The 12,126-nt window shown below is 37.2% G+C and overlaps 6 protein-coding genes across 6 annotated transcripts; 5 read left to right on the forward strand and 1 right to left on the reverse strand.

Annotated features, from left to right (window-relative positions):
- Positions 1 to 213: 213 nt before the first annotated feature.
- C9374_000048 (uncharacterized protein) lies at positions 214 to 1,236 on the forward strand (the record flags this gene model as incomplete). Its single annotated transcript, XM_044694478.1, has 1 exon — positions 214 to 1,236. The coding sequence occupies one exon, from the start codon at positions 214 to 216 to the stop codon at positions 1,234 to 1,236; it is 1,023 nt and encodes a 340-aa protein (XP_044552601.1).
- A 314-nt stretch (positions 1,237 to 1,550) lies between these two features.
- On the forward strand, positions 1,551 to 2,792 carry C9374_000049 (uncharacterized protein; the record flags this gene model as incomplete). Its single annotated transcript, XM_044694589.1, has 1 exon — positions 1,551 to 2,792. The coding sequence occupies one exon, from the start codon at positions 1,551 to 1,553 to the stop codon at positions 2,790 to 2,792; it is 1,242 nt and encodes a 413-aa protein (XP_044552602.1).
- Positions 2,793 to 4,803: 2,011 nt separating this feature from the next.
- C9374_000050 (uncharacterized protein) lies at positions 4,804 to 7,156 on the forward strand (the record flags this gene model as incomplete). The annotated part of the gene is made up of 4 exons (XM_044694701.1): positions 4,804 to 4,894; positions 5,013 to 5,708; positions 5,883 to 5,933; positions 6,039 to 7,156. 4 exons carry the CDS (start codon positions 4,804 to 4,806, stop codon positions 7,154 to 7,156), a joined length of 1,956 nt encoding a protein of 651 aa, XP_044552603.1.
- A 143-nt stretch (positions 7,157 to 7,299) lies between these two features.
- Positions 7,300 to 8,201, reverse strand: C9374_000051 (uncharacterized protein; the record flags this gene model as incomplete). The annotated part of the gene is made up of 4 exons (XM_044694812.1): positions 7,300 to 7,496; positions 7,680 to 7,916; positions 7,963 to 8,092; positions 8,151 to 8,201. The coding sequence occupies 4 exons, from the start codon at positions 8,199 to 8,201 to the stop codon at positions 7,300 to 7,302; spliced, it is 615 nt and encodes a 204-aa protein (XP_044552604.1).
- An 829-nt stretch (positions 8,202 to 9,030) lies between these two features.
- On the forward strand, positions 9,031 to 10,682 carry C9374_000052 (uncharacterized protein; the record flags this gene model as incomplete). The annotated part of the gene is made up of 2 exons (XM_044694923.1): positions 9,031 to 9,214; positions 9,748 to 10,682. The coding sequence occupies 2 exons, from the start codon at positions 9,031 to 9,033 to the stop codon at positions 10,680 to 10,682; spliced, it is 1,119 nt and encodes a 372-aa protein (XP_044552605.1).
- Positions 10,683 to 10,699: 17 nt separating this feature from the next.
- On the forward strand, positions 10,700 to 11,793 carry C9374_000053 (uncharacterized protein; the record flags this gene model as incomplete). Its single annotated transcript, XM_044695034.1, has 2 exons — positions 10,700 to 11,186; positions 11,357 to 11,793. The coding sequence occupies 2 exons, from the start codon at positions 10,700 to 10,702 to the stop codon at positions 11,791 to 11,793; spliced, it is 924 nt and encodes a 307-aa protein (XP_044552606.1).
- Between the last annotated feature and the right edge of the window lie 333 nt (positions 11,794 to 12,126).

Consider the following 12,126-nt stretch of genomic DNA (forward strand, 5'->3'; position numbering starts at 1 on the left):
GAAGCACACTTTTCCTTAACTACCTTTTTGAATAAATAATGATCATAACTTATTGCTTTGTTACTGTTCATTGAAACTCGAATTGAACTCCGTCTTGTGAGTTCATTAAAAATGCAACGATTCATCTCCATACATTTTCCGTCGTTTTCATCAACGACTTCGTCCGATCGTAAATGCACTAATGATCAAGTGAAGAACACAAAAAACAAAACGATGAAGGAATGCAAAGATCGGGATCAAACCATTGCTCAAATACCTCATGAAATATTAGTGAATCACATATTTATATATTTGGAAGGATTGGAATTATTTCTAATGACGAGAAAAGTGTGCTTTACATGGAATGAACTCATCACCAAGCATGATATCATACAAAGTTTGAATATCAAATCATCTGGGAGCTCTGAAACTCATGAAAAAGGTTCCGAGAGAGGAATTACCCTTGTTGCACACTTGTCTCGGAATTTGAAGAAGTGCGAAAGTTTTTATCAATGTGCGAATAGTGGTTTGTTTAGTAATGTTTCAACACTTGTTTTGAGTGGTCTTTATATAGGAATTGTTCGACCCAAGACCGAAATGATTTCATCAACATTCGTTCCATCGTATCCTGGAAAGACCATTGTCTCGAGAGGTTATATTAAAACCAGAAATGCAACAATGGTTGGTTCAGAAGATGAATTCGAGGGTGGAAGCGTTTTGAAATTCATGCCGAAATTAAAACATTTAAATTTAAGCGGAGACAATATTGGTGATGAACGAAACAATTGGGTTCAAGATGTAACAAGTCAACAAATTCAATATTTGGATTTATCTGGAAATGATTTTGGTCTCATGACTTGTCAACATTTGACCCATTCAATAGAATTGAGACATGTACAGTACTTGAATTTGAACAACAACTCGATCACTGAGGCATGTTGCACGTGTTTAGCGAAAGCAAGTTTCAAAAGCCTCAAAGTGTTAAAACTGGCAAACAATCAAGTGACCAATGCTGGTCTTTATACTCTCTGTGAATCATCATCGATTGTGGACACCTTGGAGCATTTGGACATCTCATCAAATGAAATTACAGATGTGGCATGTCATGAGTTGGCAAGTGGTAGATTTCAAATGAAGCATCTCACCCTATTTCACATGAGACATAATGATGCTATCACTCCCACCACTAAAACCATGCTTTTACAACATCGACAACATATTTCGCCAAAACTCAGTGAAGAGAATTTCAAATTGTGAAATCCAATCACAAACATTAGAGTATTACTGAGCTACTTGAGTAATATTATTTGAGAATGAAATTACAATTAAGAAAATCATTCATGTAAGTGGAGCTCGTAAACGCAATCGCGAATGGAACTATCAGCCTTCCGTGTAACCATGAATCGATGATGACAATGCAACAACCCATTAAAAAAAATATCTAAATTCCTTCTTTGGGCATTTTCATCATCTTGCTTTTCCGTAACATTTTCCTAACAGCTCATTCTCTGATCGGAGTTGTGTTGTTGATTAATTAACATCATTAATTGTAACATAATAATAACTGTACCATGAGTTCGTGGTGGGGCGTTAATTCATCCATTGATTCCGTTTCTCAACAAAAGAGAAATCAAAGCCTTTCATCTCCTTCGTTAGCACAGAGTGGTGGTTCTTCTTCAAATGGCAATAGTAATAGCGGAACGAAGAAGGCCTCTTCCTCAACATCATCACCATCATTAGGAAATTCAAATTTGGTTGGAAATATCAACAATCCTTCTTCATCGGGAGTTGGTCATCCCTCAGCACTCAATATAGATGATGAAATTAAGTTTTCATCGTTGGAAGATTTAAGTTCATACATTCAACAATTTGCCTCAAATATTCATAATTTAGAACGAAATATAAAACACTTGTTGAGGAATTATGAATTGAGCGGATCCAACAAATCAAGTGCCATTGATTCCTTAAATAATAGCAAGGACTCGGAACGATTACGGGCTAAAATTAAGAACCTCAAAGACAAGATTCAAAAGAGCAAGGACGTGATTACAAAAGGTTTGAACCGATTTTCAAAAAAGAAGATTGACAGTAGCAGTGCCTACGATATTAACGATAATGAATCATTGACAAGCTCTAGTTTATCTGGTGGTTACGATACCATGGGAATTTCTTCCTCTCAGAAAGTTCAATTCAACAAGTTACAAACTCAATTTAAGGAATTATGTAAACAATACGAAAAGTGTATTAAGGACTATAGAGACACTGAAAAGAATATGAAACGATCACAATTGTTTAATTATGGAGAAGATGACTTGGATGCCATGTTTTCTCACAAGAAATCTTCATCTCGTTCTGGTATGGCAAGTACCAATGGTAAGAGACCCACAAAGAGTGCCTCTTCTCCATCATTCTCAGGTAGAGGCATGGGTGATGAGGACGAAGGCGATGGCTATTCCCAAGATGAAGAAGGCCTTTCACAATCAGGTGTTCAATCATTGGCTCCTCAATTTGTTTTGAGTGCTGCAGACCAAGCCACGCTAGATGTGGAGAAACAAATTGCGCTCGAAACAAATCGAGAATTGAGAGATTTGGAAACTAATTACTATGAGTTGCATCAGTGTTTTGTCGATTTGAACGAAATGATCAAGGAGCAAGACGAATCCATCACTGTCATTCATGACAATGTTGTCAAAGCCAACGAATATGTGGAGCAAGGCGTTGAGAATATTAAGGTTGCCAATAATTTTACGGGAATTGGAATGTTAAAGAATATTTTCTCTCCAGGTAATATTGTCAGGAGTTTTATCAAGTAAGAGAGTTGTGTGTGTTGGGTAGTATCGTCATGTTGATACTTTTGTTCCATCGTCCACGAATGTTATTGTGTACATAAAATTAGTGTTTGCTGTAAAAACCATACAAACTGTGCTGGAGCCGAATACTATCGGGCATAACACGAACTAATTCTTTTTGCAAAGGCGTGTAGTATTACATGCTCCAATGATGACAATTTCACACGGAAGGATAAATACATTGCGACATCACGTTTAGCCATCAATATCATCATAACCCCGATATACGATTTGGCAACACTCCTCATCATCATCAAATCACGTTGTGCTGGATCATAAATCCCACTCTTTCCATATTAATTTTGATACCAACACCGTCATCACGAAGAGTTGCCTCCAGATGAAATATTTCATCACATAGCATGTGATGATGACACGAATGGGCAGAACCTGTATCTCTCTGTCGGTAAAATTTTGCTCGAGAACGGAAAGACACAAAAGAAACACAAGAATAACAACAAATTGTTTTGTGTGTGAAAACACATGAGAAACTTTATTGATGATCATCAACAAATTTATGCAGAAGCTTGCATAATCTTGTAACCCCACCAGATAGCCCACAACCAACCAATCAAGAGCCATGAAGTGAAAACTTGCAAAATACCAACAATCAAAGTTGGGCTCATCTTCTCCTTCTCAGAGGTGATCAAAGCAGCCAAAATGGTACCGAAACCAGGGAAGAGGAAGTTAATGAGGAGGATGACAACACCCATACCTTCACATCTTGGAGTACTATCTTCGAAGAGACCCATTTTTGTTATATATTGTGTGTAGAGATTTTTTTTGTTCAATACAACCAAGTGGCATCTGACAGCAGCGAGCTCTTATCGTTGCCATGCCAGGTGCCTCTTCTCACTGCTGGGGCGGGAACACCGTTACAAGTTCACGTCGTTTCTGGCTATTCCTTTCGCTAGCCAATCGTTCAACAGCTGACCGTTGTAATCAGTTTACAATATACAACGGAAAAAAACTATTGGTCAGGAGAAGGGCGGGAGTTTTGTGATGACCTTTTTCACACGAAAGGATGACGAGACAGAGATCATCATCCATGAACCAAAAATTGATGAAAAAGAGATCTACAATTTTCAATCACCATGGTTGGTGTGATCTACGAAATCTAAAGGTCATTCTTATGAATTCATTTCCTCTTGGTTAAATGATGTGGGATGAACTTGAATCCATGTTACAACTCGTGTGGTTTGGAAATCAAAAAGGAAAAAGCGAAAACGAACACTTTAAAATTCTCGTTGCAAGTTCCCTTCAGACCAGCTTCGATTTTATAAATGCCATTCGCATCCAGAGGTCCATAGTCTCGTATAGATCAATTTACAGTTTTTACAGACTCAGATTTTTAACGTTGAATTGGAATAAGGGAATGTAGAAATTTCCAACAGAGTTCCAGCACGGAACGACCATGACGACTGTCGTTGAAAAGATGATGATCAAAGCTTTTTGCAAGCTACTTGGATTTTCTGTAAATCTTTCAAACGGTATGGAGATTTGGGTTCCTTATGAGGACCTTGTACAACACGTGAGAAAAGATGATGATCAAAGCTATACAAATCAACAACAAGAGATGATCCAGCGAAAACATCTCTCAGACACGTTGGGAGCAATGATGATGGAAGGCGTTTTAAAACATTTTTTGATCTTGATGGTTTGAATGTGCCATCATGAACCAGTGGTGCATGGACACGTCGGAGGTTACCCGCTTTGATCATTACTTGATGTGTGGTGATGGACTTGAAGATGCTTGTTTGATCATCTCTTTGAAATTGTAAAAAAAAAAATTTCTAATTTTGTGGTGGATCGACTTGTGTGTGAATATATTCATCCATTCACAAAACAAGAGGAAGAATTGGAGAATACGATTTTAGGATTAATAATTTGTTGATCATCTCAATCTTGTGAATATTACTACATTATAAAAAAAATATAAATTTCGAAAAATATTAAACAACAACACCTCTGTGTGATGATGAAAAGTGACACTCCATTTGTGGACTCTACAGCCTTGTACGAACAGGCAAAAAAGAGACTTCGTAGAAAAATACCAGCTGCTCAAGGTGAGTGAATGTGATCATTCGAACATTCTCAAACCGTTCACACTTTGTATATTTCCGAATGGATCATTATCATCGTCATGAATCCTTTCATTTTGGAATGATGAATTCAATTCGTAAGCTGTGACTTATACCAATGTGGAGTTACCCTATCATTTTCCTCCCGAAGTTTACAAAGTCTCATTTAGTGAAGAATTTCACACAGGAATATTATATTCTCGTGTCAATAATTGGTCTGGATCGAGAGAAGAATTAAAAACAAATGATAAGGCATTGGGACGAATCAAACAAAATCAAGTCATGAAAGAACAATCGTCATTGAGTAGTAGCAGTGTGGTATCTTCCTCTCGAATTCAACAACGAGAAAATACTCCAAACGAAAGCAATGATATTCATGTTCAACAAGAAACTTCAAATGTCACGACCAATAATATTGGAGATTTTTTGGCCTATTACTATTTGAAAGGTCATTATCCTGAAGTTGAATGGACCATCTATCGAAAACAAAATGAAAATGAATTATTATTAAGCAATAATACCAATCAAGAAGGTGTCAAAAGTGACTCACTCGATTCAAGATCCAATGATCATGACATTTTGAAACATTTATTTTCCAAAGACCAATCCACTTTGTTAAATAAGGATGCCAATTACATTTGGGTCATGGATGCAAATTTTAATTTTATTTTCGCTCCAGAGCATCAAGTAGATTTTGCATTGCAACGTGTCCGAGTGAAACATGGAGATTTGACAGCCAGTGGACATGTATCTCTTGTTGGAAATATTGATACTCTCACTGTTGGAAGATTACCTGCAAGTAAGTGTGTGAAAAACAATTTTATTTATTAACATCATTATTTATATTTCTATTATTTCTATCATATTGTTTAATAATATTTTTTATTATTGTTTAATATATTTTTATATATTGTTTAATACTATTTATATAATATTGTTTATAATAATATTATTTATCTATAAAAAACAATAGGAATGGGAGGAGAATTTCGTTTTGACAAGTCGAAAGGAACCTGGAGAATTGGTAGGTTTTGAGATTTATTATCTATTCATGTGCACTCTGACTATATATCATTTTGGCAATGATTCAACACTTCAATTGTTCACAATCGTGTCTTGTCAAAATCAGACAATGACTCATCGTATTGCTTTTTCAGAGAAGATAATTTGATCATTTCAAACACTGCCAAAATTAAATGGCAGCTCATGGCAGAATTATTACTTCGCTCATTTGGAATTGTCACCAATGACATTTTATGGTTAGATCTCGTTCAATCTCGTCGTTTGGATTCCTTCATTGTTCAGAAAATTTCCAAAACATTTGTTCGAATGAGGAAAGAAGAAGAAAAGGAAACAGCCATGAGTGACGTGAGTCGAAAATTTGCTCTTGTCAATTTATTTCGAGGAGTGAATTTATTGGATATTGTGTTTGAAGCATTTGGAGCCAAAAGCTTTTTTTGCACTTCTGGAAAATTATTGGTCGAAATTGTCGAAGCATTGAATTTGCCACATTTGGACATTTTCAAACTTCAACATGCACATTCATATTGTAAAGTGGGACTTCGTGGATGTGAAACTATTGAACATCGTAATTGGTGGGACAAGTATTACACAACAGCCATTCAAAAACGGAATCAAAATCCACAATTTAACGAAAAATTCACTCTCTATGTGACGAGTATGGACGTACAAATTTTGGATTTAAAGGTCTTTCATTCCAAATTAGGAGTCATGCCCATTCTATTGGGAGAATGTGAATTGGAGTTGTCTGAATTGAATTTTGATGAATTTGACGAATTGGATTTATATTTACCTCTTGTGGTTCCGAAAGGAGTATTATCTTTACATTCTCTGACATCGAGTAGTAACAGTCGTGAAGAACAAGACGATCCCTACGATCGAATGAACGTGGTACCAAGTAGCTTGGTTCAAGTCAATTCCATCACAGCTCAACATTCAGGTTCTGGAAATATTGCATTCATTGGTGAGAGTTTGAAACAAATTGCAGGTACTAGTAATTCTTCGTCGAGTCAACACTCACGAATTGGTAAAGTATCTGTAAAGCCCTCCGTTCCTGTAATGAGCTCTCTCAATTTCATGCCAAGTACTTTGACACCCAACCTCTCGACCACACCTCTCATTCATATCAAGCTCAAATATGTACCACATATCAAACATGATTTGCAATATGCAGTTCAAGAGGATCACTCTCGTGTGAGGACGATAGTAGTGAAGATCATTTGTTGACCTTTGATGAAATTATAATCAACAAGAATTGGAAGAGGGTGATGAATAGGTGATTTAAATTCGACTTTGTATCTTCGATCAAAGATGTTTATTGAATCCTTGTCATGCATTATAATATAATTTGGAATTAAATGATTCATTCCTTACTTTCTCCATTTTTCAATGTACAAAGCAGGTTGCTTTCCACTCTCCAAATACTTCGCAATATTTGGCAAGGTTTCAACATTCTGTTTGGCTTTCAACAAACGAGGATACTTGCTCCACAAATTATCTTCCTCCAACATGAATGCTTGTTCAACAAGAGCATCATATAACACAATATCGGCCCAACTCAACTTGCCTGTCACACGATACGAAAAAAGTATTCACATTGTATTTTCACACACCGATGTGTATTTGCGATTGAAATCCCACAAATATGTGTGAAAATTGTTAATCATGATGAATGAACAAAATGTTCATTTCCAATCCATATCATCTCGTAATTTCACATCATCATTATCATGCAAAATCAAACACTCACCTCCAACCAAATACAAGTGATCACTGTCCACAGCCTTCTCCAAAAATCCTTCAAAACGAGATAAGTGCTGAATCATGGCACCTTCTTTCCATTCCTTCTTGGCAGCAGAGGCTTCCTTTCCGCTGTAATAGGCTTTATAGACACCACTTCTGAATTCATCCACACCCAACACATATTGCAAGGCAACACTCTGATCAAAATCATCCTCGGGAATCAAAGAAGCCTTCTTTGCAAATACTGACAAATAGCAATAGATTGTGCAAATATTTGGTTCCTTCCTGACTCTTAATCTCCAACAAGGGTACTTGTCCAAAAGGACACACAGACTTGAGATCGGAAGCCAAATCTTCAAAGAGATTTCTTTCAACGTGGACACCTCCTTGAACTGCAATCAAGTAAGCTGCTTCACCTCTCTTGATTAAAAACCAGACAAGTCAGACTCGGAGATCATGAAAAATCTTTGAAACCTACGGCTTGAATATCAAAATAGTGGAGCGTTAGAGTGGTATTGTTTGAAGACATTTTTTGATGAAATTGCGAACGCATTAATTCCAATAGATGACCCTGTTAGTGGTTGCAATTTGTGCGCGTGTTTTGAAGAATCATGGTCGAGGATAAGGTGGTCCATCAAGTTCTGACCAATGCCATGTGAATCAAAAGCAAAGGTACGATTCCAATAATTTCCATGATTTTGAGTTGTTGTGAAGCTGGTGTTGCTGAAAGCGGGTTTTGATAATACTAGTGCAATTCCAACAGTAGTTCTGAACTAGTTGGGAAGAAAGGACTCTTTGAATTTGAATGCATACCGCGATGATGCGAGCTCTAAAACGTTTAGGGAATATAAATAATGGACTTCTAACAGAAGTGAGGTGGATTTGTTGTTGAGGGTTCCGTTGACTAATAAACCTCCCTCACACTCTATTTTGAGATTCGAGATTGCGGCACGAGGAGAAGTCCTTTTTCACCTTCCAATTCGAATACTCATCGTTATGAAATTTTGTAAATTGATGAACTTGACAATTGAAATGTTGTATTATTCTATTGAAATACATGTCAGAGTACTACATTAAAAGAGTAATCTGGCTGCCGGGCGTCATCCTTTGTATTTTTGAGTAGAGAGATGAACCCTAGTGATTCGAAAAGATGGCAAAGTTCAACAGCCAGCAGTCGTCGTCCAAGTTCATGTGGCTCCAAAAGGATAATTCTGGTCCCGCCAGTTTCAGTCAACCTTATCTCCGAACCGTAAACAGAGTTGTAATCCATGACCCTTAAAACATTCAAAGGGAGAAGCCAGAGTGTATCAAAACCACATACAAAAAAAACAAAACAACACAACTCAAAATAATACAAAATGGGTCTCCTTGAAGATAGCACTCCAAGATGTGAAGGAATGGGATTGATTATCCTCATCATTAACTTCCTCTTCCCAGGTTTCGGTACTATCATTGCTGCTTTCATCACCTCTGAGAAGGAGAAGATGCAACCAACTTTGATTGTTGGTATTTTGCAACTCTTCTTGTCTTGGCTCTTGATTGGTTGGTTGTGGGCTATCTGGTGGGGTTACAAGATTATGCAAGCTTCTGCATAAATTACCTCTAGATTTCTAGTAGGGGAGTACCCAAAGGTCTCCATACAACAGTTTCAATAAAGTTGTTTTCCTAACATTATGCCTTGTTATTATTTTTTGTTGAATCTGATTTGTCGTCTTTATCTCATTAGGATCGACAATGTTATGATACACTGATCCCTGTTCATCGTCATTCATTGTAAATATACATGAAGAGAAATTCATCACCTCTCCGACTTCCTGAATCCATTTATACTTGATTCTTATCGATATAAATGATCATCGTAGCGATTCCAAAGGCTGTCGCTTGACTAGACCATTAGCTCAAGTCAATGATCATCATGATGATTTCCCTCCACTGCACTACACTTTTGAAATTACAAATTTATTAGAAATTGAAAAAACATGTCTAAGAGATCATCTACTCCAGGAACATCTCGAAACCGAGACATTCCTCTCCGTAGAAGTATGACCCAACCATCTTCTCTGCTTCATTCAAAGAACGTGAGCACCAATTTTCATCCGATCCTCAAGCAGTTGTCAACGACGAGAACGCTCCTCCTGTCAAGAAAGCATTGTCACAGACTTTCAATCCTTCCCAAAAAACATCCCAAGCAAGAAAAAGTTCAGTCTTACAACCACTCAACAGAAATGTCCAAGAAATTCCCCCTTCCAACTCGGAGCCAAAAGTTTCCAAAGTGCCTCCTCTCAAGAGAACGAATTCAGCAAGCAACATTCCCTCTCAAAGCATTTCAAGAGCACACCATGAGTCTGCAAAGAAAATTAATCTAACCAAACTAAAAGGAGCTTCTTCGTATAGGAAAAGACCACTTGTTGAAAAGACCATCATGTACAAAACCTTAGAAGAAATTGCCACATCCTCTGTGCCAAAATTCCATCTTCACAAAAAGACCCATCTCTTAAAATCCATCCACGACAATATTTTCGGTAGTGAAACGTTTTTTAAAACACCGTTCGGGTTGGACAAGTTTTTACCTTTCGTCTACTGTGACACCGTGCAGGAGGGAAAACCACTCAAATTTATTGAGGACTACTTGCACGAACAAGTTTTGCCCACATTTGGAAATCCAAACGCCCGTACAAACTCATTCTTATCCTATCAGTCAAGTCAATTTGTCACAGACGCAAGAGCAATGATAGCCAAAAGTTTGAACGCTAATATTGAGAATATTTCAAATGAAACAAAACCAAGTGACACAGATGCCATGTTTTTCACACGAAATTCTTGTGCTGATGCTATTCGCTTATTTTGTGACAGAATCGGTTTGAGTGCAATTTGTAAAAGTGTAAAATTAGAGAAAGAGAGGCCAGTGATTCTTGTTTCTCCAAATGAACACAAAGAAAACATACAAGCATGGAAAGAAACAGGTTCAGAATTGTTCTCGTTGCTAACGACAAGCATGGAAATTTCGTAATTGATGAATTAATCATGATGCTCAAAAGATACAAGTATTTATCTTCCAAATTAATTGTAGTCTCCGTCAACATGGTTTCGCCAATCACTGGTGTTTGCTTGGATGAGAACGAGATTTTATCTTGGTCCCATGAGTATGGAGCTCTTTGCTTTTTAAACTACGAGTTTGCCTCGTCCTATCTTACAATAGATTTCAATCACAGCACGACAGATTCGAAATTGCAAAAAGATGCTCTTTATGTGGACGCAAGCAAACTAATTGGCGGTGGTGTTAATTGCCCAGGAATTTTACTAATGAGACAAAAACTAATGACCAACAGTACATGTCACCCAATGGAAACCCCCAAAGATGTGCTTTCGCTGATTCGAGCAGCACTAGTGTTGAAACTAAAAGATGATGTTGGAGCATCCATTATACAAAGAATGACTCAGCGATACACGGACCGAGCGCTTAAGGTGTGGTCCAACAATTCAAATTTAATGCTTCTTGGGACCAATCGTACAAGTATGGAGGAAGGGAAGATCAAAAAGGTTTCCATCTTCTCCTTTTTGATTAAGCATCAAGATCAGTATTTACATCCAGGTTTTGTTTGCATGTTGTTGAATGACTTGTTTGGCATCCAAACCCAAGTTATGTCTGTGAGGATCTTCATGGTCAACAGTTACTTGGTATAGCTCCAGAAAAGATGAAAGAAATTGAAGATACTATTAAGGGCCTTTGTACATCAGTGAAATTAACACAATTGACACCTGGGTGGACCACGCTTCAACTTCATTACTTTTTCGATGATTCCACAGTGGATTTTGTTGTCAAAGCAGTGGATTTCATTGCAAACAATGGATGGAAATTTTTACCCTTCTATGTGTTCAATGAGAAAAACAATGAATGGAATCATAGAAAATTCGACAAGCTGGTCAATCCCGTTCGCCTTTCAGGACTATTTCATGATAATTTTTCGAACCATCTCAACGCTCATAGAAAGAAGTTAACTGACGTCACTTTTTCAATGGAACATTGGAATTTGCAAGCTCTAACGGAGAACTCCATGACACTGAAACTGCGAATGTCATTTTCAATTACAATTCCATATTGTCCTCTGCTGAAAGTTTGATGAGAGAAGCTTCGAATAATTTATTTGCCCTCTATCTCAATATCGACTTGGAACTGAAATTATTATTTGGAATGAAGACTATGCTCAAAGAAAGCAATTCGAGCACTTACGATGGTTCTGTCTCCCATCCGAAGCTCTCATGGATTTGAAAGGAATTTCACGAGTGAAAAATCCAAATGGACCAGTGTTCACACCAGTGACCTTGTCGAAATCATTGGAGTCCCAGCCTTCGCAAAAGCAACAATAAAGACACTCGAATTTAAAATTCTATCAATTTTTGCTTTTTATTAAGATCATTCGACAACGAGAGGAACCAAAAAGGAATCGTGAATT

Source organism: Naegleria lovaniensis, assembly GCF_003324165.1.
Source record: "Naegleria lovaniensis strain ATCC 30569 chromosome Unknown tig009, whole genome shotgun sequence".
NCBI lineage: Eukaryota > Heterolobosea > Eutetramitea > Acrasida > Naegleriidae > Naegleria > Naegleria lovaniensis.